Source organism: Oncorhynchus nerka, linkage group LG25 (genome assembly GCF_034236695.1).
Source record: "Oncorhynchus nerka isolate Pitt River linkage group LG25, Oner_Uvic_2.0, whole genome shotgun sequence".
Taxonomy (NCBI): Eukaryota; Metazoa; Chordata; class Actinopteri; order Salmoniformes; family Salmonidae; genus Oncorhynchus; species Oncorhynchus nerka.
This window is the reverse complement of record NC_088420.1, coordinates 14000026-14027540: the sequence shown is the minus strand read 5'-3', so window position 1 is coordinate 14027540 and position 27515 is coordinate 14000026. Positions and strand designations below refer to the sequence as shown.

General features: G+C 45.8%; 1 protein-coding gene across 1 annotated transcript in view; it reads right to left on the bottom strand.

Moving 5' to 3' along the window:
• LOC115109757 (obscurin-like) overlaps nucleotides 1-27515 on the bottom strand; it is a 54776-nt gene that overhangs the window by 16706 nt on the left and 10555 nt on the right. Inside the window, exons 10-45 of the mRNA XM_065009577.1 lie at nucleotides 26822-27088; nucleotides 26442-26711; nucleotides 25122-25391; nucleotides 23902-24168; nucleotides 23489-23761; nucleotides 23061-23324; nucleotides 22558-22824; nucleotides 20377-20643; nucleotides 19948-20217; nucleotides 19518-19787; nucleotides 18990-19265; nucleotides 18375-18641; nucleotides 16961-17227; nucleotides 16501-16767; nucleotides 16116-16385; nucleotides 15599-15865; nucleotides 15113-15379; nucleotides 14513-14779; nucleotides 13937-14206; nucleotides 12538-12816; nucleotides 12164-12421; nucleotides 10540-12002; nucleotides 9369-10494; nucleotides 9153-9228; nucleotides 8992-9077; nucleotides 6687-6796; nucleotides 6063-6266; nucleotides 5807-5889; nucleotides 5528-5701; nucleotides 5230-5389; nucleotides 4999-5103; nucleotides 4690-4854; nucleotides 4214-4372; nucleotides 3620-3797; nucleotides 3322-3435; nucleotides 2914-3081 (exon numbers count right to left, since the gene is read on the bottom strand). Of these exons, the coding sequence (XP_064865649.1) occupies nucleotides 2914-3081; nucleotides 3322-3435; nucleotides 3620-3797; nucleotides 4214-4372; nucleotides 4690-4854; nucleotides 4999-5103; nucleotides 5230-5389; nucleotides 5528-5701; nucleotides 5807-5889; nucleotides 6063-6266; nucleotides 6687-6796; nucleotides 8992-9077; nucleotides 9153-9228; nucleotides 9369-10494; nucleotides 10540-12002; nucleotides 12164-12421; nucleotides 12538-12816; nucleotides 13937-14206; nucleotides 14513-14779; nucleotides 15113-15379; nucleotides 15599-15865; nucleotides 16116-16385; nucleotides 16501-16767; nucleotides 16961-17227; nucleotides 18375-18641; nucleotides 18990-19265; nucleotides 19518-19787; nucleotides 19948-20217; nucleotides 20377-20643; nucleotides 22558-22824; nucleotides 23061-23324; nucleotides 23489-23761; nucleotides 23902-24168; nucleotides 25122-25391; nucleotides 26442-26711; nucleotides 26822-27088 (10011 nt within the window). The remainder of the gene's footprint in view (nucleotides 1-2913; nucleotides 3082-3321; nucleotides 3436-3619; nucleotides 3798-4213; nucleotides 4373-4689; nucleotides 4855-4998; nucleotides 5104-5229; nucleotides 5390-5527; nucleotides 5702-5806; nucleotides 5890-6062; nucleotides 6267-6686; nucleotides 6797-8991; nucleotides 9078-9152; nucleotides 9229-9368; nucleotides 10495-10539; nucleotides 12003-12163; nucleotides 12422-12537; nucleotides 12817-13936; nucleotides 14207-14512; nucleotides 14780-15112; nucleotides 15380-15598; nucleotides 15866-16115; nucleotides 16386-16500; nucleotides 16768-16960; nucleotides 17228-18374; nucleotides 18642-18989; nucleotides 19266-19517; nucleotides 19788-19947; nucleotides 20218-20376; nucleotides 20644-22557; nucleotides 22825-23060; nucleotides 23325-23488; nucleotides 23762-23901; nucleotides 24169-25121; nucleotides 25392-26441; nucleotides 26712-26821; nucleotides 27089-27515) is intronic.

Genomic DNA, 27515 nt, shown 5'->3' with positions numbered 1-27515 from the left:
TCCGCGGTCTACAACGTCTCAACAGCGGAGGATATTCTAGAGCCAGTCTACCCAACGAGTCAGCGGAGGATATTCTAGAGCCAGTCTACCCAACGAGTCAGCGGAGGATATTCTAGAGCCAGTCTACCCAACGAGTCAGCGGAGGATATTCTAGAGCCAGTCTACCCAACGAGTCAGCGGAGGATATTCTAGAGCCAGTCTACCCAACGAGTCAGCGGAGGATATTCTAGAGCCAGTCTACCCAACGAGTCAGCGGAGGATATTCTAGAGCCAGTCTACCCAACGAGTCAGCACACCAGCCCATTCAGCAACCCGCTCAGGTCATCGACGCCCGTCTATCTTTCTCGGAGAAATATGACAGGACACCATCCAAATGCTCTGGCTTCCTCCTTCAGTGTTCCCTCTATTTCGCACACCAGATGGAAGCCCCCACCACCGAGAGGTCTAAGGTTGCCACAGTTATTTTTCGGCTGACTGGGCGGGCAGTGGAATGGGCTATGGCCGTCTGGGAGAGAGGAGAGGAGGAGCTCGAGTCTTATGAGGAGTTCTTGGCTCTGTTTTTAAATGTATTTTCGATCATCCCGCGGAGAGCAGAGAGGGAGGTGAGTGTCTGCTTCAGCTCCAGCAGGGGAATCAGACTGCTGCTGAATATGGGCTTCCCTTCCGGACAGTAGAAGCTTCCGGTGGATGGAATGAGCCTGCCCTCAGCACGTTATTTAGAAGAGGTCTGCGCGAGGAGGTCCAGACGGAACTGGCCTGCCGGGATGACAACCTCACCCTGGATGCACTCATTGGGATGACAACCTCACCTTGGACGCACTCATTGGGATGACAACCTCACCCTGGATGCACTCATTGGGATGGCCCTCCGTCTGGATAACCTCCTCCGGGAGCGTCGGCATCTTTATCGCTTCTCTCCCTCCTTCGGTGAGTGTTCGGGATCAGAGCCTGAATCCATGGAGGTAGGGGTCACACGCCTTTCCGCGGCAGAACGACGTAGACGGATACAGCTGGGGCTCTTTCTGTACTGTGGCCAGGGAGGGCAGAAGTGCCAGCGGTGTCCAATACTTTAGAATCCAGGATCCACTAGAGCAGAGGGACGGTCATGTGATGTTACATCCCCTGGACCACGAGTGAGTATTCCATATACTGCTCTTCCTGTTAAACTATTTTTAGTACCCATCAATCTGTCTGACTGTCTCTCATGCCCTGTGAATTCCGGCGCGGCGGGGAACTTTATGGATCAGACACTTGCCTCCTCTCTCAATATTACTACCTATCTGCTCTCCTCTACTTTTCTGGTTCAAGGTCTTGACTGTCGGCCTCTAGGATCCGGAACCATCACACACATCACCCAACCACTCACCCTCACCAGTTCAATCAGCAGGAGAATATCACCTTCCTCACCAGTGCACCAGTTCACAAGATCATCCCTTCAACGTCATAACCCCACCATTTCATGGTCGAGGATGAGAATCAGACTGGTCACCTGAATGCCGGAGGACCTGCTTCCCATCCTCACAAGTCATAGTTCCTGTGGTCTGGGACATAGATGTGGAGATCTGCCATGCTCTGTAGATGGAGCCTGCACCCCTGAACTGTCCTCCTGTGCACATCTACATTCCCACAGTGATACAGGATCGGCTGCTAACCTGGGCGCACACAGCGGTTGTCGCTGGACATCCAGGTATTTCTCGCACCATCCACTCCATTGCTGAGAAATACTGGTGGCCCACCTTGGCGCAGGGTGTCACTCGTTATGTCAACTCCTGTTCTGTGTGTGCCCAAACCAAGTCTCGGAATGCTACAACAGGGAAGCTCCAACCACTTCCCGTGCCTCAGTGACCCTGGTCTCATCTATCCAATGACTTTGTAACCGATCTCCCCTCTGATGGTTTCACCACCATTCTGGTGGTAGTGGATAGATTTTCTAAGTCACGTCGGTTAATTCCCCTTCTTGGTCTCCCCACAGTTCTTCAGATCGCTGAGGCACTCTTCCAGCAGGTCTTCCGATATTATGGCCTTCCGGAGAACATCGTCTCCGAACGTGGCCCCCAATTCATATCACGAGTATGGAGGGCCTTCATGGAGAAGCTCGGGGTCACGGTCAGCTTCTCTTCCAGGTACCGGCCTCAGTCCAACGAGCAGGTGGAGAGGATGATCCAGGAGCTGGGGAGGTTCCTGAGGAGTCACTGTCTGGACCGGCAGGGGGAGTGGGCACGATTTCTTCCATGGGCAGAGTATGCCCAGAATTTGCTGCATCACTCCTCCACTGGGTTGACATCCTTCCAGTGTGTTCTGGGTTTTCAACCGGCCCTGGCTCCGTGGACTCTGGGCCAGACCGAGGCTCCTGCGGTTGATAAGTGGTTCCGGCGCGCAGAAGTGTGGAGCGACGCTCATGTGAGACTCAAGCGCACGGTCCATTGTAATAAAAAAACAGGCAGACCACCACCGCAGTGAGACCTCTGTGTTCTATCCTGGGGATCGCGTCTGGCTCTCTACCAGTAACCTCCCACTCCGCCTGCCCTGCAAGAAACTGAGGCCCCGGTTTGTGGGGCCGTTCAAGGTTCTCTGGAGGGTCAACGAGGTGACATATAGGTTACAACTGCCTAGTCACTCCCGTATCTCACCCTCCATTCATGTTTCCATTCTCAGGCTGAAGGTTCCTGGTCCCCTAGCTGATGCTGTCCCCTGTTAATCATTATGATTCACACCTGTTAATCATTATGATTCACACCTGGACTCATTACCTTCATCATTTCCTCCCCTTTATGTCACTCTCCCAGGTTCACTCACCAGTTGGTATTGTTCCTGTGTATCGGCGTACTGCCTGTTAGTGTCGTGTTCTTGGTTTTGTTCTTTTATTAAAACGTTACACCTGTTTCCGACTTACCGCCCCATCATTACACTCACCGTCCACCACCATCTTGGCCAGTGTGCTAGCATGACCCACGGGGCTGGAGGCATAGCACACGTACTGTCCAGAGTCCTTGGGAGTGACCCCGTCCAGGATGAGACAGCAGGTTCCTGTCCGGTCTGCAGTGATGATGTGGTGAGGGCCGTCCTCTAGGACCAGGCCGTCTGGGGAAGTCATGTCAGAGACCGTACTGCTGTTTAAAAACGTCTTATGTCAAAAAATATAAATGTTTTTTAAAAGGCTTACTATGCTGCTCACTCTCTTACCTTTGAACCAGCTGACCACTGGTTTGGGTGTTCCTGTGACTCTTACCTTTGAACCAGCTGACCACTGGTTTGGGTGTTCCTGTGACTCTTACCTTTGAACCAGCTGACCACTGGTTTGGGTGTTCCTGTGACTCTTACCTTTGAACCAGCTGACCACTGGTTTGGGTGTTCCTGTGACTTTGCATGCCAATTTGATTGTCTGTCCGATCTTTGTTGTGCAGTCAGCCAGGAGAACTTTGAACTCTGGTGGACCTAAAGAAACAACCACAAGACTACTGTAATAATGGGAAGAGACCAGGCAACAGAGCTACTGCTCCCCAGAGCTAACATTGGATACATTTAATGCTGGACAGAGCTAACAGGGGACCGAACCGGTGATATTCCTAGGCAGACTCAACAATGGACATTACCAAAAGACCTAGTCAGAGGAACTCACTAGAAGTAGTCAGGCTGGAGCGTTGCTGCAGCTCTCTCAGGTCTTTGAGCCAGGACAGCTTGAGCATGTTGGAATGACCCTGCAGTGTGTACCTCCTCACTGAGCCGCGGTGCTCATGCCACAGCTCCCAGGACTTCTCATCTCCCCCCACCATCTCCTTCACCTCCACATCATTCAGCTGTTGAGGGGGAGACGCTCATATTACAAGGACGGTACTCTATATGCAATGTAGATGGTTCGGTAAACCACTCTGAAGCTAAAACTAATAATAATCAGAATTTCTATAACTAAATATAAATACTTTTATAAAACAATGTAATCAGGTCTGAAATTTAACTGAATTTCAAATTAAAATCAAAACTAAAATCAAACTGTAACCTTGCCACACTCATAAGATGAGTAGGCTTGCCTGAAGCCTGAACACTTATCTCCCCAAGCTAATGCATTGGTTTAAGCTCAGAGGGATAGGATAGTCCTGTTGCTCTCAGGACACCTAGGTTCGAACCCCAGTCGGTAACACAATATGTTTGCTGTGAGGATTTGGACTACACATTTTACATTGACTAAGGCAAAGGAGGAGGGCCAGGTTTTTACCTTCATCTTGTTCTTGAAGGCGTAGGTGTCAGAGTTCATGCCGGGGTCTCTCTTGAGCTTACAAAGGAGGACACAGTCCTTAAAGAGAAACACCTGCCTCTGGTGCCCCCGGGAGGACGTCTTGATCTCAGGAGACTCCTCCCACACAGTGAAGGGACCCTGTGAGGAGGAAAGACGTGGCATCAAAGCTTCAGATGGAACTGCATTATCCATGAAGAAATTACTTCATTCACATCTCAAACATGTAATCAAGATGGTGCATTACACGTTTTATCCAGTCAGTTAATTGACATTTCAGCTTTCAATGATGCCGTGTCCCCATCAACATTTAACGCAACAACCGTCATGGGTTGTTACGGCACACCTGACCTCAGCTAGTCTGGACACTTTGATGTATTCATCTATCCCTTCTCTCTGGAGCTAACAACATCAGCAGGTAGAGCTCAACCACTCTTTGTGGGTTATGGGTGAGTTACCTGGCGGACGGGTTCTCCCAGTGCAGTGAGTGGGGCAGGGTAGTTCTCAATCAGAGACACCTGGTGCAGGTTGTCAGAACGCCAGGGCAGACAGGACACCATGGAGAATGCATCCTCCAGCAGACAGCAGCTTTTCCCACACTTAGCCTTGTTCTTGATCAGCTCCTGTTAACACGCACACACACACACACACACGTACACACACACCCACACACACACGCGCGCACACACACACAGGGAGAAATCCATGGATTAATGCTTTGGAAAGGTCTCAAAATGGACACTTAGAATCGTATAATGAGCACTGACCTTGAGCAAGGCCTGGTAGGTCTGAATCCTCTCCGCTGGTCTCTGTAAGAAGGTGATGACATCCAGCACTGTGGTTTCGGAGTGCTCAGGCTCTGTTCTCGTGTTCTGCTGGAACACAAAGGTACGTGAATGTCAGCGTGGAAAACTGGGAGCATGTGAGAGCAAAGTGTTTTGCTTCTGGGTGTGCGGGTCGATTATTTGTGCACTATGGTAAATGATCTGATTGCATGCCTTGAAGTACTGCTGGATGGTCTTGTCAGTGACACAGGCCTCTGCCTGTGTTTGGCCCATCATGTACTGCAGATACTTCTGAAAGTCCTCTGCGTGTTTGACCAGGTGCATGGCCACGTCATCATCAGTAGAACACTCGCTGAGGCTGGGCAGAATAGACCTGAGTAGGGGATAGGAAAATAAGGACAGTATTTACCTCGTTTTTCATTACATGAGTTAAAACATGTATATTAAACAACATTTGATTTGATTAACCAGCTCTCACTCTCGACAAAGAGAACAGTTGTGACGTTATCACCTCTCGTGTAAAGCCATGATGTCCTTGATATTGCGGAAGATAGTTTCTTTCTGGTTGATGATGTTGATGGAGCCATGAGGGCTAGTGTCTAAGTGGTGCAGGTAGTCGGATGTAAAGTCCTTCATCTCCTTCACAAACTCTTCCTCCCCATCAATCAGCCCCTGGATCAATTGGCTAAAGACGGAAGAAATATCACATGGAATGCTGACCGTATTCTTTAAGAGACTATACTAATCAAATATGCTGAACTCTGTGATCAAACAATATTAATTCACTCACCTTAATGTTCTTCTGTACTCTTCCTCTGTAGAACCTGATCCATCCATCTCCTGTTGTGGTGTCCTCACTTGTGGGAATGTTTCCTTTACAAAATGCAAAACAGTTTGGTTAAATGTACAGTCAAAAATTATCATTACCTCTGACGAATCCTGTTTAGGTGAAGAAACATAAAAAGTAGTTGATTGAATGGTCAAAATATGTCAATTTTGTCCATTTTATGCCCATCCTTTACCAGGACATACTGATGACCTCATACCTTTCTCTTCTTCTCCAGGTATGCAGGGGAGACCCATCCTTGGCGTGAGGGGCTGTTTTTGGAGGGTTTGGTACGGACCAGCCACTTCTCAGGGTGGACAGAGTCCAAGACCTCCACATACTGTCCCTCCTTCAACACAAAGCTCTCCTTGTTGCCACCTTGTTGAGAGTTGCAGTTAGCTCTGGCCACATAGATATCAAATGTCTGTGGAAAAAAATTTGGTAAAAAGTTTAGTTCCAAAATGCTATAGCAACAAATGTTTTGCATTTGTATCTTTTGATCATAAATGACTGCTTATGGTATAATCCAGCAGTCTACCACCCTGCATCTCACTGCTGGCTTGCCTCTGAAGCTAAGCAGGGTTGGTCCTGGATGGGAGACCAGATGCTGCTGGAAGTGGTGTTGGAGGGTCAGTAGGAGGCACTCTTTCTTCTGGTCTATAAAAAAAATATCTCAATGGCCCACATTGCCCTGTGTAGGGTGCCGTCTTCCAGATGGGACGTTGAATGGGTGTCTTGACTCTTTGTGGTCACTAAAGATCCCATGGCACTTATTGGAATAGTAGGGGTGTTACAATGGGGGGGCTGCTATGAGGAAGTTTTTCCAAAGTAGACTATACTGTACCTCTCTTCTGTCCTCGTCACCATCTGACTCTGAGCCAGAACCTGTGAGAGCAGCAGGCGTGTGGGCACAGTGGTGTTTCGGGGACAGAGTCCTCAGCTTGGCATCAGTAGCTGGTGGGACATTCAGAGGAAGGGAGAGAAGTGCTTTTACACCTGCATTGTTTGCTGTTTGGGGTTTTAGGCTGGGTTTCTGTACAGCACTTTGAGATATCAGCTGATGTACGAAGGGCTATATAAATAAATTTGATTTGATTTGATTTGATTTGAAGTGAACAGAAGCGTGCAGATGTCATTGAGTAATGTGTACTGTATGAAGCAAGGTAATGTTGTTCCCTTAGGTTATGAACAAGACAGCTTTCGTACCAGACTATTGTCACTCTTATTATTTAAATTCAACTTCGTGATCATAGATTGGACTGGTTCAATGAGGACACTTTATGGGTTATTCTATTTCTGAATTTTACTTATACTGTGGTATTGCCTTAACCATAACCATGACTGTTGGTGTATTATTTATAAAATTATTATGAATCTTCATCTGTCATTTGAGTTTAACAAAGGTGGTATAATTATGACAATCAAGATATGTAGAATGGTTTAGCCCAGCTCTCCTGAATCTGTGTTGTATCATCCATTTCAATGTTTGTTACCTTCTCCAATGTGAGAAGAAGACATGTGTTTTTCTGCTCTGACATTTATAACATTACAATTGTGTAAATATAACTATATTTATACTAACAAGTAGCAGAATGTGTTCCCTGTAAACTTTATTAATGCACAGAGTCTGAATTATGTTTGTTTAGAATGGTATCTTTGTACACAATCTTAATGGAATGTTCGCCTTAATGAGCATCATACTTAACGTGATATTGCTTTACTATCCAACAGGTGCAGATAACATTTTATTTATTTATTTTACTATTTATTTATAAAATGATTAATATTATAATTCACTGCAGGTATGTTACCCTTTGAGAATTACAAGGGGTTGTATCATTTTTAGTTCTACATTACAATGTATTATACAGCGCCTTGCAAAAGTATTCACCCCCCTTGGCGTTTTTACTATTTTGTTTCATTACAACCTGCAATTGAAATGGATTTTTATTGTAATATGTAATGGACATACACAAAATAGTCTAAATTGATGAAGTGAAATGACAAAAATAACTTGTTTCATAAAATTCAAAAAAATTCAAAAGGGAAAAGTGATGAGTACATATGTATTCACCCCCTTTGCTATGAAGCCCCTAAATAAGATCTGGTGCAACCAATTACCTTCAGAAGTCACATAATTAGTTAAATAAATTCCACCTGTGTGCAATCTAAGCGTCACATGATCTGTCACATGATCTCAGTATATATACACCTGTTCTGAAAGGCCCCAGAGTCTGCAACACCACTAAGCAAGGTGTACCACCAATCAAATGACACCATGAAGACCAAGGAGCTCTCCAAAGAGGTCAGGGACAAAGATGTGGAGAGGTACAGATCAGGGTTGGGGTATAAAAAACTTTTCCGAAACTTTGAACATCCCACGGAGCACCATTAAATCCATTATTAAACAATATGGCACCACAACAAACCTGCCAAGAGAGGGCCGCCCACCAAAACTCAGGGACCAGGCAAGGAAAATATTCATCAGAGAGGCAACAAAGATAACCCTGAAGGGGCTGCAAGCTCCACAGTGGAGATTGGAGTATCTGTCCACATGACCCCTTTAAGCCGGACACTCCACAGAGCTGGGCTTTACAGAAGAGTGGCTTAAAGAAAACAATAAGCAAAGACATTTGGTATTTGCCAAAATGCATGTGGGAGACTCCCCAAACATATGGAAGAAGGTACTCCGGTCAGATGAGACAAAAATTGAGCTTTTTGGCCATCAAGGAAAACCCTATGTCTGGCGCAAACCCAACAATCTCATCCCCCTGAGCACAACATCAATTTTATTTCCAGGTTGTAAGGCAACAAATTAGGAAAAATGGGGGCGAATACTTTCGAAAGCCACAGTAAAATGGATTGCATGTGCATTGCATGTGCTTGTGCACAAATACTTGTATAGGTATATGCATCCCTGTGTCTTCTCCTATTGGAAAAGGTACAGATGCTGTTGAGAGGTACCTGTTATTTTCTTTACTCAACACAACACAGACTGAAACCCATTACATGTGTATGATATCAAATTATTATAACATTTACAACAATCAATGTTAAAGTAAATGGATTCAGTACAATGTGAAATACCATAACCACGAAAGGCAACAACTCAATATTTAGGTCTAACAACGCAACAAAACATGGCTGACCTTTGACCTTCAAATGCCTCTTTGGTGGTTGAGGGGTGACTTTCTGTCCTTTATCCTTATGGGGTAACTGGTCCTCTTCCTTTTCCCTGTGGGAATATTTTTGCTTATTAACATATGATTAAAAGACTTTGGATGTTATATGAAGATTGTGAAGGTCGTACCTGCAGGGATCTTTGGGGGTGATGTCAACAGGCTCTATGAAATCTGGAGCTGTGTCGTAGTCTGAGGGACTAGACACTGGAGAGACAGAGAAAACAAAATATGATTTTCAGCCAAACCAAACCAAACAACTCACCCCTTCCAAAGGTAGACACAATTACTGCATATGACCCAGTTCACATACTAAGGACATCTGTCATGTTTCTAATGTGACTTACTAGAGCTGGCGGAGATGAGTGAGGCTCTCCTCCTCTCCTGCAGGGTATTGCGGGGATCCTCCTCGGTCAGGTTGTAGGCCTGCCACAGGGAGATCTCCTCACTCTCCACAGAATCCATATTCTCCTTCCCAGAGGTGGAGGTCTGGGCTTGCTGGAGAAGGCCAACAGAGGCCAGGACTGGATGCACAGAAGGGGTGGAGGGCTGTGCTGGGGCTGCAGGCCTCTGGGTGGAGGGCTGTGCTCGGGCTGCAGGCCTCTGGGTGGAGGGCTGTGCTGGGGCTGCAGGAGGGTTTTGAGTTTGACCCACAGTAATGTTGCCATTATATGAGGTCACACCAAACTTGTTGACCACCTCACATGTATAGACCCCAGTGTCTATGGCTGACATGTTGATGATCACCAGTGTGCAGACGCCATCCTCAGAGGTGTTCATGCGGTGGCGTTGGTCTCCTATGACCTGCTGGCCGTTCTTCAGCCAGCGTACTGCGTTGGACTTCCCTTCCACCACGCACGCTAGCTGGATGGTACCGTTGGTCTCAACGTTCTGGTTCTTGAACACCTGCTTGAAGATTGGCCGCATGTCTTTGCGGGTCTTGTATCCCTTGAAAGCTGCCTGGATCTTGATGGCGGCATCCAGTATCTCAGGTTCGTCCTCTACACTGATTTCCATGTCAGGTTCAGTCTTGTCTACTTGCTTAGTCATCGGGAGTCCCTTGGGAACCCCAGCTACAGCAACTACAGGCTTGTTGGTCTTCTGGTTGACTCTTACCTGGGTGGGGGCCTCAGTGGAGGACTCATCCTCTGAGATATGGACTTGGTTACCATCCACCGCAATGTTGTGTTTTTCCATCACCTGTACTGTAGACCTTGCTGGCTGTTTGTCTCTCTTGTCTACCTCTGTCTCCTTCACCATAAACTTCACTGGCTGTTTGTCCTGATGGTCTATTTCTATATCAATCTCCTTTTTAGATCTAACAGACCTAACTATCTGCTCTACCCCAGCGTCCGACACTATAGATGCTCGTCTCACTGGTGGAACTGGCTGTTTCCCTACATGCGTTACCCCAACATCCGACACTGCAACAATAGATGCTCGTCTCGCTGGTGGAACTGGCTGTTTCCTCACCTCGTCTACCCCAGCTTCCGACACTGAAACAACAGATTTCCTCACCTCGTCTACCCCAGCTTCCGACACTGAAACAACAGATGCTCGTCTCGCTGGTGGAACTGGCTGTTTCCTCACCTCGTCTACCCCAGCTTCCGACACTGAAACAACAGATGCTCGTCTCGCTGGTGGAACTGGCTGTTTCCTCACCTCGTCTACCCCAGCTTCCGACACTGAAACAACAGATGCTCGTCTCGCTGGTGGAACTGGCTGTTTCCTCACCTCGTCTACCCCAGCTTCCGACACTGAAACAACAGATGCTCGTCTCGCTGGTGGAACTGGCTGTTTCCTCACCTCGTCTACCCCAGCTTCCGACACTGAAACAACAGAAGCTTGTCTCGCTCGTGGAACTGTTTTTTTGCCAACATGCTCAACCCCAGCATCCAACAATGAAACAACAGAAGCTTGTTTCACTGGTGAAACTGGCTGTTTCCTCACTTCGTCTACCCCAGCATCCGAAACTGAAACAACAGAAGCTCGTCCCGCTGGTGGAATGGGCTTCTTGCCTACATACTCTACCCCAGCATCAGACACTATAGATGCTCGTCTCGCTGGTGGAACTGGCAGTTTCCTCACCTCGTCTACCCCAGCATCCGAAACTGAAACAGAAGCTTGTGTCGTATGTGGAATTGGCTTTTTGCCTACATGCTCTACCCCAGCATCAGACACTATAGATGCTTGTCTCGCTGGTGGAACTGGCTGTTTCACCACCTGGTCTACCCCAATCTCTTTCAATATATTTTTCTCCTTTGGGTCTATTTCAGTCTTTTTCTCCTCTGTGTCCGTCACTATAGCTCTGACTGGCTGTTTCACTGGCTTTTTCTCTCTCTGGTCCATCTGTGAATCCTTCACCATAGTTGCCTCCTTCCCTTTAGACCTCAGTGGTGGTACTAGCTGTTTCTGGGTATTTTCTCCTATGGTATCCTTCACCATACCTACTGGCTGTTTCACTTTCTGTTTCTCCTGTTGGTCTACCTTAGTCTCCTTACCCATAGACCTTAATGACTGTTTCTTATGTGGGTTTACAACCGTCTCTTTTTCCTCAAGCTCCAGGTCTTCCTCTGACTCCACAATGGATGACCGGGTCATGCCCCGTTTCTTTGGCTCTGGAGGGCCAGTTCGGGCCCCTTCTGGTGGAGTAGTGGGAGAGGCAGCCTTTGTGGGAGGAATTGTCTTGGGAGGATCTGTCTTGTCTGGGGGAGGCTTTACTGTCACAGAGGCGGTGGTCTCCACACCACCTGCCTGGCACGTGTAGCTGCCACTGTCTTCCTTCTTCAGCTCCAGGATGTGTAGCTGAAACACACAGCCGTCCTGCCTCATCTTGTACTTCCTGTTGGGCCTGAGAGGTAGCCGGCCCTTCCTCCACTGGACTGGGAAAGCAGGCTTAGACAGCTCACAGGATAGGAAGGCAGTGCCCCCTTCCGCAGCCTCCACAGTCTGCAGCTCATCCTCAAAGTATGGAGGCAGCTCTGGAGAGACGGAAGATAATCAGGGAATTGGAAATCTACGTTCCATTTGACCAATGTTAGGATGAGTAATGCAAAGAGAAAATTCTGAATATTGTAACCCCCGGAGATAAAACTGAGTTCCTGGTTATGTTACTTCGCTCTTAATGATTAAAAATCCTTACCATTGACAGTCAGATTGGCGCTGCTCTGCATGTCACCAGTGTCACAGGAGTATATCCCAGAGTCTCCTGGTTCCGTGTCATGGATGAGCAGCAGGTTGAGCTTGCCCTCCTTTCGAGTCTCATACTTATCTCCGTTCAGGAGGGGCATCCTGTTCCTTCTCCATGTGACAGGGCTAAAGAGGTCAGAGGTCGTACAGGATAAAGTGGCCATCTCCCCTTCCATGATGACGATGTCCCCAGGCTTCTTCTCAATGAGTACTGACAAAGACAGGAAACAGAGTAAACTACATATACACCTTCTAACTGCATACATATTAATGATTAAAGTGTATAATTCACATTGTACTGTAACAAAATCAAAAGAGGTGGCAAACCTTTGGGTTTGGGGAGCACCAACAATTGGGCGGAGGTCTTTTCCTCCCCGACCACGAAGGCCACGGTCCCGGTCTCCTCCGGCGTGGTCATGGTCAGGACCAGGCGGTGCTGGTGGCCCAAGCAGCTCATCTGGTTCATTTCATTCTTCTGCAGGAGGCTGGAGCCCAGCCACCACTCGCCCTCGCTTACCTCCTTGTGGGACAGCTCGCACACAAACACTGCGTCCTGCCCGGCCATGATCTTCATGTCCTTCAGTCCTGACAAGATCATCACACGCTCTGTAGAGAAAGGGTTAGGATCAGTGTTACGGATACAAGTATCCTGTGTGTATTTGGTTTCTTTCCTTCTGCCCTAGTCACAGCTGTCACTCATCTGTCGACATTCAGAAGACACACCTTCTCCTTTTCCCTTACCCAATCACATCCCCTTTCCCTTGGTTTAAAAACCCAGTCAGTTGTTTTTCCAAACTCTCTGTCTCCCTCTCTCTTTGTATGCAGTGATCTCTCTTTTGTTTTTGCACCTACATGTCACATTTGTCCATTATTATGTGCGTATGTATTGTTATGGTGCATGACTGTTTGTTTGTTGGTGGGAAAAGGGGGTACAAAGACAAGTAGCCCATGGGCATACACTACCCGTAGGAGACTATTGTCTAAGAACCCTAGTTAGGACTGGGCGGACCACCCACTGTATTTTACTGGTTAGTTAGATAGCGGTTATTGTAGCAAGCAAGACTAGCTTAGGGGTTTTGGGATATTTATTATTTCTTTCCTTGGGTCCAGCTCAGCCCCCCCACTCAGTGTATGAAGGTAAATTTAAGTTGTCTGTGGTTATTAGTTCTCGCTGTTCCTTTTCACTGTTATGATTTGCATGAGATATGTTACGGGTCTCGTTTCCATCCCCCCCTAGACTGCAGGGCCGAAGGGGTTCGTAACAATCAGGATAACTATTAATAGGATGATGTAGCAAGCCATACAGAGGGGATTACCCATTCAAAAGAATGCAAAGAAGTAAGCAAGGTATAACCTATCCTCTACCCACAATAATCACATATCAAAAGGGACCAAACATACTCATTGGGTTCCTTCAATTATGTGAGTTTAATGAGGATATACTCTACATTTACTTCAGTACACTCTTAGATTTTGCTATCTACAATCTAAAAGGGTTCTTTGGCTGTCCCCATAGGAGAACCCTTTGAAGTACCCTGTTTTGTTCCATGTATAACCTTTTTTTTGTTCCATGTAGAACCTTTTCCACAGAGGGTTCTATGTGGAACCCAAAAGGGTTCCACCTGAAACCAAAAACGTGGAGCCAAAAAGGGTTCTCCTATGGGGACAGCCGGAAAAAAATACTTTTGGAACTTTTTTCTAGGAGTGTAGGATGGGGTTGGCCTACCTTTCACAACTAGCATGGCTGTGGTCTTCTTTCCCCTGGTGATGCAGCTGTACTCCCCGGCGTCCTCCAGACTCAACTTCCTGATCTCCAGGGTGTGAACAGGGCCTTTCTTCTTCAAAGTGAACCTCTCCCCGTCTGTGACCAGGCAGGCGTCCTTCCTCCAGGTGACGGGGACCGTAACGCTGGAGACCTCACAGGAGAGGACCACTGACGTCCCCTCCAACACCACCTTGCTCTCTAGCTCCTTCTCAAAGAAGACTGATGCAGCAGCTGTATGGACCAGAGATGGACATCATCTGAAAATGTCTTGTGCTTCGGGGCCATTGCCCTATACTACCTACAGAGTACGATACTGTATAGGTCACAATTTGTTATGAAAAAACATTGTTCTCGAATAGATATGTTGTTTTATTCCTAAAGAGACCAGTTGAATTGATCTCTTGCTTTATTGTGTATTCTATTCCACTTTGGTACAGTTGCTGGGGAGGCCCATACTTCAACTCTTCAATTCCCGGTGAAGGAGCCTTTCATATCCAACAAAAATGACAGCCAGACAACATGTAAGATGTACTGTACCTCTCACGTTGACTTCAGCAGTGGTCTTCTGATCTCCGAATATACAGCTGTACTCCCCCACGTCCTCCGGTTGGATGTTCTTGATGTGCATCTCCGCTACCTTTCCCTCCAGCTTCATCTGGTACCTTCCTCCAGGACTCACCTCCTCCTTGCCTTTCCACCACTCCACCGGGACTCCAGCTTTAGACAGCTCACAGCGCAGGTTCACGATGCCCCCCTCTGGGGCCTCCTGGTTCTTAAGGCCCATTTTGAAGGTGACAGGTATGGCTGAGGACATGAAATCAAAACCAACCATTTTAGTACTTTTACAAAGATGTCACAGTGTTTAAAGGGATATTTTACTCAAAAACGACTTGTTCATAAGTCCACTGTTAATACAATCACAAAAAGGTATGCATGTCAGCAATTGATTTGAAGAGATAGAGCACTTTTAGTACAGAGCAGCAAAAATAAGCAGATCGCTTTTGAGTAAAATATCCCTTTAACAGAAACCAGGCTGAACAGAGGGTGCCCGTCCTCCTAAAATACCTTCACTTATTGCTGTGTTTACTATAATAAAATACACAACCCCCTTAACAAACCAATAGCATCTCCTCTTACCAGTGATGTTGACAGTGGCCGAGGTTTTGGCTTCTGCGTAAACACAGCTGTAGAATCCGGTGTCCTCGAGCACTGCTTTCCTGATGGTCAGTTCCATCGTTGCCTCTCTCTTCCTTATCTGGTATCTCACTCCATTCTTCAGCAGCTCCTCCCCCTTCCTCCACTCTGCGGTCAGTCCTGGTTTAGAGAGCTCGCAGAATAACGTCACACTGTTCTCCTCCTCGACTTCCTGGTTCTTCAACTTCACCTTGAACGTGATGGGAGGCGCTGGGGACAGCAAACAAGTAACTTGTCAACTCATATACAAACATATACAAATTACAGTCCCTATAGTGGAAAAATATAAAACGAGGGATTGCATGAATCCATGAAATATCAGGCATGTTATAACACGTCGCTGGTATTTATACACTATTGTTGTTGAATACAACAACTGGGATGAAACAAATGTTATACAAAGTGTAGTACTATCTCAGTCTGACTCACCCATCACGCTCAGCTCAGCAGTTGACTGGGTGTCTTTAGTCTTGCAGGTGTATTTCCCAGCGTCACTCTCCTCCACGTTATGGATGAGCAGTTTAGTGATGCGTCCCTCCTGCTTCATCTCATATTTGTCTCCAGACTTCAGGATGACTCTCCCCTTCCTCCAGTCCACTGGGGCTCCAGGCTTGGAGAGCTCACACCAGAACTCCCCACTGTCCCCCTCTTTGATCATCGCGTTCTGGACCTCTTGTGTGAATGTTACAGGGAGGGCTGAGAAGAATATGTATTTAAGACTGAGACGTTATCTGGCTCAACTGCTTTGATTTCTACACATCCTCTGACAGATTAATCTCATGTGTATCCCCCATGCCCCCTTGTGGAAAATGTACTTGGTGTCATCAAACGCACAATCCAGAAATTATATTCAAAGATATTTACAGAACACACTTGCCAACAACCTTAGAAGAATAAACAGTATATCAATGTATTAACATGTAGTAAAAATTTGCAAAGACCATACCCCTAACTTTGATGTCAGCTGCTGTCCTGACATTGCAGGCGGTGACACAGCTATACTCCCCAACGTCCTGCAGCACCACGTTCCTGATGACCATCTCAGCAGTCCTCCCCTCCTGTTTCATCTGGTACCTCTTCCCCTCCCTCAGCAGCTCCTCTCCCTTCAGCCATTCCACAGAGACTCCTGATTTAGACAGCTCGCAGCGCAACATCACGTTACCCTCCTCCGGAGCCTCTTGGTTCTTTAGTTTCTGCTTGAAAGTGACTGGGACGGCTGAACAATGATAGAAACACATACTGTGAGATCAACAGCTTCTAGGATTGTGTGGTACACAGCGAGTTTAAAATGTCAAGACTATGCACCGATTATTCAACAGCGTTTCCCCTACCAGTGATACTGATGGTGGCAAACGTTTTCTGGTCTTCCAACAAGCAGCTGTAGACTCCACTGTCTTCAGGTAAGGTGTTCCTGATGATCAGCTCCAACGTTGCATCTTTCTGCTTCATCTGGTACTTCTCTCCGTTCTGCAGCAGATCTGTTCCTCTCATCCATTCTACCAACATCCCTGGTTTAGAGAGCTCACAGCGCAACGTCACATTGTTGCCCTCCTCAACCTGAAAGTTTCTCAGCTCTTCTATAAATGTGACGGGGTGAACTGAAAGACACCATAGTAGAGGGCTGTCAAACCTTTCTGTAACCTATATTCCCCTTATTTATTAAAAACAACTGGAGTTGAAAACACATTTGTGTCTTACTATTGAAACATGCAACCTATTTGCCAAATGCAATATTCAAGCTTTCTCCAACATTTCCAAACTATAACCAAAATATAACCAAAATATACCCACCATTTATTGTAACAGTGGCTGTAGTCTTTTGTTCACCACAAATACAGGTGTAAACCCCACTGTCTTCCAGATTCGCATCGATAATCTTCAATTCCACCAGTAATTCTTTCTTCCTTATCTGGCACTTGTCTACATTCTTCAACAGCTCTGCTCCCCTCTTCCACACAACTGACGCTGCAGGTTTAGACAGCTCACAGCGTAGTGTCACAGTCTTACCCTCCTCAACTGCCATGTTCCTCAGCTGTTCTTTGAAAGTGGGGGGTAGACCTGAGGAAAACAATGACCAGTAGTTAGTGGTGGTAAACCCTAAATGTGGAAAGGAGAAAGGGCTAGTCCATTTCATGCTTTATGCTTGTGCTTCTGTCACCGAGAGAATCCAATAATCCAGAGTGTTTCCCTGGGGTTCAGTGAACTCTGACATAATGTTCAACAATGACAAAACACAGCTTTTTGATGCAGCACCAAGATCGTTCTTTTACTGTCAGATGGCACTTTAAAACAATGTTATTCATTCTCAGGCACATTGCTACAGGCACAGAGCCCTGACCTCAACCCCATCGAACACCTTTGGGATGAATTGGAACTTCGACTGCGAGCCAGGCCTAATCGCGCAACATCAGTGCCCGACCTCACTAATGCTCCTGTGGCTGAATGGAAGCAAGTCCCCGCAGCAATGTTCTAACATGTAGTGGAAAGCCTTCCCAGAAGAGTGGAGGCTGTTATAGCAGCAAAGGGGGGGACCAACTCCATATGAATGCCCGGGATTTTACAATGACATTTGCTTTGAGCACGTGTCCACATACTTATGGTCATGTAGCGTACCTTCTAATTGTAGGTTTTGTGCCCCAGACGCAACTGCAAGACGATTTAGGCCACAGTGATCCATCTTTTCTGCATGCAACAAAGCTTAGATGCATACAGTAACCAGCGACAAACTTGCAGTAAAACTGACCTGAGGACTCATTCTGAGCACAGTGGTTTCAAGACCCTTTCGATTGGAGTAATGCCAACCATAAGCAAGTAATAGGGTAACAAGATACAAAAGAACATGGAATATTTTCAGGAATATGCTGAGCACACATAGTTTCACAGGAACATGTACTGTATGTGATCCAAAGGAGGCTGGTGGGAGGAGCTAAAGGAGGACGGTTTCATTGTAATGACTGGAATGGAATCAATATAACGGTACCAAACACATGGAAACAACGTGTTTGACTCAGTTCCGTTGATTCCATTCCAGTCATGACAATAAACCCGTCCTCCGAATGCTCCTCCCACCAGCCTCCTCTGATGTGCTCTTTCTTGCCTGATACACACTGGACTGGAGATGCACCTGGATATACAGTATCACAAATACATTTTTATCATAAGTTACAATATAAAGTCTAACCATGTTAATTTTGGTCTGACTCACCCATCACGGTCAGCTCAGCAGTTGACTGGGTGTCTTTAGTCTTGCAGGTGTATTTCCCAGCGTCACTCTCCTCCACGTTATGGATGAGCAGTTTAGTGATGCGTCCCTCCTGCTTCATCTCATATTTGTCTCCAGACTTCAGGATGGCTCTCCCCTTCCTCCAGTCCACTGGGGCTCCAGGCTTGGAGAGCTCACACCAGAACTCCCCACTGTCCCCCTCTTTGATCATCGCGTTCTGGAGCTGGCGCTTGAACGTCACAGGGAGAGCTGTGGAAACATTAACATTCGTTCATATTGTATGACCGCAAGAAGTATAAAATCAAACTCACTATCTGTGTATGGTCTCAAAGCAGGAGTCACTCAACCTGTCCACCTCTAAATAAGTAAATGTATTAAGGATGGTGTCAAAATCATTTTGCTCCAGGGGGCCGCATTACGTTTTCAATGAGGTCTGGAAGGCCGCACTGATTTTTTTTTTAAATCCTCGCTGTCAAAGCGTAATTAAAAAAAATATAGCAAAACATTTAGTCCAACCCCCCCCCCCCCCCCCCCTCCATGAAGGATTTTAATTTGTATATATATTTTTCTCGTTGATATAGATCAAATGTTGCTTACCTTGCACTTTAACTACAGCGGTGGTCTTCTGGTCTCCAGTGACACAGCTGTATTTTCCTATGTCCTCCGGTTGCACGTTGGTAATGGTCATCTCAGCGATCCTCCCCTCCAGTTTGATCTGGTACTTTCCCCCTGACAGGTCCTGGGACAGTTCTGTCTCCCCCCTCCACCACTCCACCAGGACGCCAGACTTAGACAGCTCACAGCGCAGGGTCACGTTGCCCTTCTCTGGGGCATCCTGGTTCTTCAGACCCACTCTGAAGGTGGCGGGAACAGCTGAGGGAACCAAGAGAGATAGGAAGTCAGCGAAAATAGGATATTTCATCAAAGAATGAAAACTGAACACAGTGAAATCTAGAACAGCCTTGAGAAACATTTACCCTTCACCAGATAAGATGAAGGACAATGAATTAAACCTACACTGGAGCTAAGGGCTCAAGTTAAGTCAGTCATGGAACATTTCACCAAGTTTATGTGCGATGAGCACCAGTGACAATTCATTAGAGCACAAAGCGTTATTGCCCCTACCAAGGACTTTGACTGTGGCCTTTGTCTTCTGATCTCGACACACACAGCTGTAGACTCCACTGTCCTCAGGCAGAGCCTCCCTGATGATGAGCTCCAGTGCCAAACCTCTCTGCTTCATCTGATACTTGTCTCCATTTTGCAGTATCATCTGTCCTCCCAGCCTCCACTCCACAGGGACCCCTGATTTAGACAGCTCACAGTGCAGGCTGATGGTGATCCCTTCCTCAGTCTGCAGATTCCTCAGCTTTTGCTTGAAAGTGATTGGAATTGCTGAAAGAAACCACAGAACTGAGAAACATGGACGCCGTCTATTCACTTATAGAAAGGATTGTAATTTGATGCTGATGTATACTGCTTAAAACATTTTTCACATTTTATATAAAATTCAATGTGAATTTACATATTTTTTAAATGATCTCCAATCCTTTACCCGTGACAGTAACACCGGCTGTGGTCTCCACATTGCCACAAACGCAGGTGTAGATATTGCTGTCTTCAGGTTTCGCATCCAGAATCTTCAGTTCATTCACCAACTCTCTCTGCTTTATCTGAAACTTCTCTCCGTTGTTCAGCAGCTCCTCTCCTCCCATCATCCATTCTACAGGGACTCCTGGTTTAGAGAGCTCACAGTGTAACACCAAATTGTTCCCCTCCTCAACCTGAGCGTTCCTCAGCTTTTTTTTGAAGGTAACGGGCAGGGCTGAAGAAACATGGAAAATAGTTTAATGAGAATAGTATCAATTGTAATGTATTTTGGCCTTCATGTAAAAGACAAAAATGCAAATGTATAAAATGTCACTTCAAGAAAGATTAGCTGTAGCTGTACAGGAAAACATAATAAGGCTGAGGAACTTCCTACCGCTGATTTTGACGGTGGCCGTGGACTTTTGGTCTGCACACTGGCAGCTGTAGACTCCACTGTCTTCTGGCACAGCTTTCCATATCTGAAGCTCCGATATGGTCTCCCTCTTCCTTATCTGAAACTTCCTTCCATGCCTCACCAGCTCCTCTCCTTTCTTCCACTCTACAGGGACTCCTGGTTTGGAGAGCTCACAGTGCAATGTGAAACTGTTGCCCTCCTCAGCCTGAACATTCTTCAACTGTTGTTTGAAGGATATGGGGATAGCTGACGAGTAAATATACATGTTTTAGTATTAAAACCTCTTAAATGTAAAGTCCCCATATTTGGGGACCCTATTAGATTGTGTTTTATTCAGTTCAGTCTGGTATGAGAACGGTAGCCCCTATCTGCAAAAGCAGGGTGTCTGTGAAAAGCTAAGTGTCTTGGCTATTGATTGATGCCTTCAAATATTTGGTGACATATTACCATATATGGGCCTACGAATTTATAAGGTCAGGGCGAGCCGATGACCTCATTTCAAGATGGCCGCTACCTACATTCCGGTTAGCGTTGTGAAACACAAACAAAATAGACACGGAACACGTTGATACACACTGAAAGCTGTGACTCCACAGATCATGACGATGTCTTATTTGTCTGTCTGTGACCTACCGTTACTGATCACAAGCCCCGAGAGTCAAAATGTTTATTTTACACAACGTTTTCACCAAACATCTTACAAGGTAAGCTTCGATTTGGTCTGTGTTCGAGCTATAGCTACATGGGGTGGTATCAAATGAATCCTTAGGTTGGTAGGAACAAATCTAGCCTATTGCCAATGTTATCTGATGTATGACTTAATGTCAACATTGAATGTCCACGGAGTGACACTATCTTTGTGCATCAAAAATATGATGTTGCCTGCTTAGGCATCCATTACACAGGGGATTGGCTACTATGGCACCTTGACAGTCTTGTAGCCAATGAGATAAGCTTTCCAGGGATATGCAGTTGACCCTGATGGAACAAAGCAAGGCCTAGAACCTTTTAACATCCAGTTTGTAAAAACAGTGCAATTACCACATTCTGACATTTTGGAAAGGTTGAAAGGACACTCTGGATAACCCATAACACCACCATAATGTTTGAGTGAGGTTGATATAGTAATCAATTGTGTTTTTATACTGAACAAATAGCATTTAGGATTGCAAATATGCAATATCACTGGAATTATCTAATTTACAGACCAAGAGGTTTAGGGACACTTGGAAACGTCCCGTGACCACACCTGACACCACTTACTAAAATATCTGTCCATTTGTAGTTGTTAGGTCTATCAATCCCATTTATTTCTGATATTGTTCACATGTTGGAAGCCATCTGTTTCCAGCTCTACTCATCAATAATTTACTTATAGCTTGTCAATGAAAATTTACTTTCAAAATAAAAAAAACTTTTATTTTGTGTGTGCTTGATCTTGTATTTTCTGAACTATGTAACTCATCGATCTTCTGATAACTTCCTCATAATCTCCCAGATGTCTTTTTCCAAATATACCACATTTTGGCATGTCAGAATCATGTAATTACACATGAATAGCAGTTAATTTTGGGTATGTCTATTTAGGCCGAAATCTACATTTTGTCATTACATGTAATTAACCACCAACAGGCATGACGACTGAATGAAAATAGAAAATGTTTCCATTCATGTTCAGATAGATTATCTTTCATTTATTGATGTGATAATTAGGGATGTCAAGCCATAAATCAAATGTAATTGAGTTCCTAGCAAATTCAGAATTAGTTCAAATGTTGCTGTAATTTAAGAATTGAATACAAAAAGCATTACACAAACATTGATGTCTTTGTTTTGTCCAAAGTAACGGGTCGCAAAATCAGGTAAATTGATAATGCACACTTTGTTAAATCTCAATGTCAACTTGTTTTAAAATCACTTTGTTTTTAGCTGTATATATTGTGTATTTTGAACCTTCTCAGACAATGTAGTTTATCACAATAAAATACAGTTGTGCACTAAAATGATAAAAAGTTAACTTGAGTTATATGATTAACTCTGATAGTACTAGTGATAATACAACATTGCATTTATTGAATTCATTTAATTTCTGTTGGCACTAATGTTACTCCACACGATGCATCGCGGGAATTGAAATGAAAAGCAGGAATGTATTTTTACCGTGGACTATTAGGGTGGCGGTGGTTCTGTGGTCTCGACACTGACAAGTGTAGTCTCCTGAGTCTTCTGGTTTCGGGCCGGTGATGGTCAGAGAGATGAGGGACTTCTTCTGCTTTATCAGGTACCTCTCTCCAGCCCTGAGGTTCTCCAAGCCCCTCCTCCAGTGGAACGTAACCCCTGGCAAGGAGAACTGACAGGACAGGGTTACATCCTCCCCCTCCTTCACCTCCATGCTCTGCAGCTGCTGGGTGAACTCAGCTGGGATGGCTGGAACAAAACAATGGACTCATGACAGCCTAATGTACATTGTGGTGTGACAATAATAAGCAAGGTATAGCTGAAACAAACTGGTAAAGAAGTAAAACCTGTTCTTTCTCTTTTGAAGACATTTTGATCATATTCCACCATCTCATATACAGTACCTCTTTACATGTGATGCCAAATGCACAGTAAGGATAACAACAACATAATAAAATATCTCTAAACAGAGGTCCTTTTCTTACCTTTCACAGTGACGACAGCCTTGGTGCTGACCGATCCAGCACTGCACTCGTACACCCCAGCATCGCTGTTACTGACCTCCCTGATTGTCAGCCTGGCCTCATTACCTGAGCGACTGACGTAGTACCTTGAGGAGCTCCACATTAGGCAGCCATCTTTGTACCACAGAATGTGGCATGGTTTAGAGGTGATACACACCAGCACCAAACCGCCTCCCTCAATGGCCTCACAGTCCTCCAGTGCTTTGGTAATGGTGGGACGTCTCTCTTTACCACAGGAAGGGTAGATTACATAGACAACCGTGTCAAATACATAAACGCTGGACAAAAAGGATTCACATATAATTGACATAGTTTCATTTTGTGAATAGTTGTAATAGTACACTGTTTTTAGATGTTTGTAAAACAAAACAACTTCACGCTGAAGTTACCTCTAACAAGCAATGAGGCGTAGGACCTCTTGTCGCCTGCCTCGAAGGAGATGGTCCCCGAGTCTTTATGGGCCAACTGTTTGAAGGTTAAACTGTGGTATCCCCCCGGGACCACCTGGATCTCATTCAGCTTGTTGATGTACAGTAAGGTCTCATCCAGGTACCACTTGACCCCAACATAGTCGCTGGGACAGATACGGCACCTGAACATCACCGTGTCATTCTCCAGACACTCAACGTCCTCCAACTCATCCATGATCAACACCTTCTGACCTGCACCGATCACACAAGGGTTTAACATTAAACATACACAAGCTGTAGAGAAAGGAGTACACTCAATATGGCTGTCAAAATCCAACCTATAACAGAACGTTGACTTGTTTGTTCTATTCATTCTATTTCTATGGCCTTACCATGTACGGTCAGTAGCGCCCGGCTCTGCATGGTGCCAACGTCGCAGATGTACACGTCCGTGTCACCCTTGTCCAGGCAGCTGATTGTGAGGGAGAGGGCCACGCCCTTCTGCTTCATCACATACTTCTTGCCCGCCCGGAGCTCCGCCATGCCCTTCAACCAGGTCACCCTCTTGGCCGGCAACCTCGTCTCGCACTCCAGCGTCACCTTGCTCTTCTCCTCACCCCGTGCCTCCCGCAGCTCACATGCAAACATGTGCTGCAGCTCTGTAGGTGTGGGAGGGGTTAAAAACACTTCCTGTGTGCTACACCTGAGCAGGTGTGGGAGGGGTTAAATACACTTATTGTGTGCTAAACCTGTGTGCTGCTACACCTGAGCATGTGTGTGAAGGGGTAAAATACACTTATTGTGTGCTACACCTGAGCAGGTGTGGGAGGGGTTAAATACACTTCCTGTGTGCTGCTACACCTGAGCATGTGTGTGAAGGGGTAAAATACACTTATTGTGTGCTACACCTGAGCAGGTGTGGGAGGGGTTAAATACACTTCCTGTGTGCTACTACACCTGAGCATGTGTGTGAAGGGGTAAAATACACTTATTGTGTGCTAAACCTGAGCAGGTGTGGGAGGGGTTAAATACACTTCCTGTGTGCTGCTACACCTGAGCATGTGTGTGAAGGGGTAAAATACACTTATTGTGTGCTACACCTGAGCAGGTGTGGGAGGGGTTAAATACACTTCCTGTGTGCTGCTACACCTGAGCATGTGTGTGAAGGGGTAAAATACACTTATTGTGTGCTAAACCTGAGCAGGTGTGGGAGGGGTTAAATACACTTCCTGTGTGCTACACCTGAGCAGCTGTGGGAGGGGTTAAATACACTTCCTGTGTGCTACACCTGAGCAGGTGTGGGAGGGGTTAAATACACTTCCTGTGTGCTACACCTGAGCAGGTGTGGGAGGGGTTAAATACACTTCATGTGGGCTACACCTGAGCAGGTGTGGGAGGGGTTAAATACACTTCATGTGGGCTATACCTGATTAGGTACAAAAGCAGAAACTGGCCAGAACATTTCAAAACAAGTAATTAGTCTCAAGTCAAAGTCTCGAGGCTCTGAGTCAAAATCGAGTCGCAATTCATTTGCATTTGACACGAATACACAACATTGCTAAACAACACTATACCGTTACACAGTAATACTGCAGTACTACCCAGTACTTGCCTCTGACCTCCAGCTTGGCCCGGGTGGCAATTCCATCTGCCTCACAGCAGTACTCCCCAGAGTCTCTGATGCAGGTGTTTGTGATCACCAGCCGTACCAGGTGGTCCTCCACACTGATCTCGTACTTGGGGGGGCTGTGCCTGATCTGATGGCCGTTCTTCAGCCAGCGTATGAAGGCCTCAGGCTTGGTGATCTCACAGCTCAGCTCAGCATCCTCCCCTGGGGTGGCTTTGACGTTCGTCATGTCCCTGAACACATGCACTGGCTTCTCTTTAGGAGGAAGGACATACAGTATAACATTAAAGCAGGTTTTCTCTGGGGACACATACAGTATAACATTAAAGCAGGTTTTCTCTATGGACACATACAGTATAACATTAAAGCAGGTTTTCTCTGGGGACACATACAGTATAACATTAAAGCAGGTTTTCTCTATGGACACATACAGTATAACATTAAAGCAGGTTTTCTCTGGGGACACATACAGTATAACATTAAAGCAGGTTTTCTCTAGGGACACATACAGTATAACATTAAAGCAGGTTTTCTCTATGGACACATACAGTATAACATTAAAGCAGGTTTTCTCTAGGGACACATACAGTATAACATTAAAGCAGGTTTTCTCTAGGGACACATACAGTTTAACATTAAAGCAGGTTTTCTCTGGGGACACATACAGTATAACATTAAAGCAGGTTTTCTCTAGGGACACATACAGTATAACATTAAAGCAGGTTTTCTCTGGGGACACATACAGTATAACATTAAAGGAGGTTTTCTCTAGGGACACATACAGTATAACATTAAAGCAGGTTTTCTCTGGGGACACATACAGTATAACATTAAAGCAGGTTTTCTCTATGGACACATACAGTATAACATTAAAGCAGGTTTTCTCTAGGGACACATACAGTATAACATTAAAGCAGGTTTTCTCTAGGGACACATACAGTTTAACATTAAAGCAGGTTTTCTCTGGGAACACATACAGTATAACATTAAAGCAGGTTTTCTCTATGGACACATACAGTATAACATTAAAGCAGGTTTTCTCTAGGGACACATACAGTATAACATTAAAGCAGGTTTTCTCTAGGGACACATACAGTTTAATCTGTTTACAGGTCTTCAATGTTGCAATAGGCCCTCCTTAGGGACAAACACACTCTACATAGTAATACATACAGTATAGCCTAAGTACCATCCTGTTGATGCTCTTACAGAGGTTAGATCAAAGATAGTGTGACTGGCCAGGATGACACACAGGTTAGTACACATTTCAGACAAACACGCTTCAGACAAGAGCCAGTCACTCACCTTTGACAAATAGCATGGTCCTGCAGCTGAGGTCTTTGATGAAGAAGACAACGTCCCCGGCGTCAGTCAAGGTTGCATCTCTGATTGTCATCTTGTACTTGCGGCCCTTGTTTACGCTCTGGATGCGGCTGTTGCTGACCACAAGTTGACCGTTCAGGGTCCAGGAGGACTCGTCGATGACATCATGAGAGAGAACGCACTCGAAACTGCAGCTCTCGCCCTCCAGAACAGAGGCCGTCTTCATACGCTGGGCAATGGTGATGTGAAGGTCTGTGGTGGAAAATGTCAGTGAGTTCAGATGGACAATTGATAGTCGATAAGATGGGCATTTCTGTTCCAATAATTGTTTGGACCTTGTTGATGATCTGGACCATACATACCATGTATTGTGATCTTGGCCTTGGTCTGGCTGGTGCCCAGGTCACAGCTATAGTGGCCTGCATCATCCTTACTCAGACTGTGGATGATGAGCGCTAAGGACTTCCCAAACTTGAGCAGCTCATGTTTGTCACTGCTGGCCAGGACCGTACCATCCTTCCTCCAGATGGGGGTGACCATTTCCTTAGAGGTCTCGCACTGCAGACACACCTTCCCCTCCTCCTCCCCTGACATGTCTTCTAGAGACCTCAGGAACACCGCTGGCTTTTCTGGAGGATAAATTAAACAGTACAAACACATTAGTTCCCGATCTAATCGTTCACATTCTTCCAAGCATCAGTGGCTCTTATATCTCTTGCTTGTCTAAAGTTACTGAAGGATAGGCCTGTTACAGTGACCGCATTATCGCCACACCGGCGGTTACGAGTCATGATGGCAGTCAAATTCCACGTGACCGTTTAGTTACGATAATTAGGCTTCTCCAAGCTGTGATGCTGCTGATTGTCACGCCTTGGTCTTAGTATTTTGTGTTTTCTTTATTTATTTGGTCAGGCCAGGGTGTGACATGGGTTATTGTGGTGTGTTTTTGTCTTGGGGTTTTGTGGGGTGTCTACGTAGTCTATGGCTGCCTGAGGCGGGTGATTATCGTTGTCTCTGATTGGGAACCATATTTAGGCAGCCATATTCTGTGAGTGT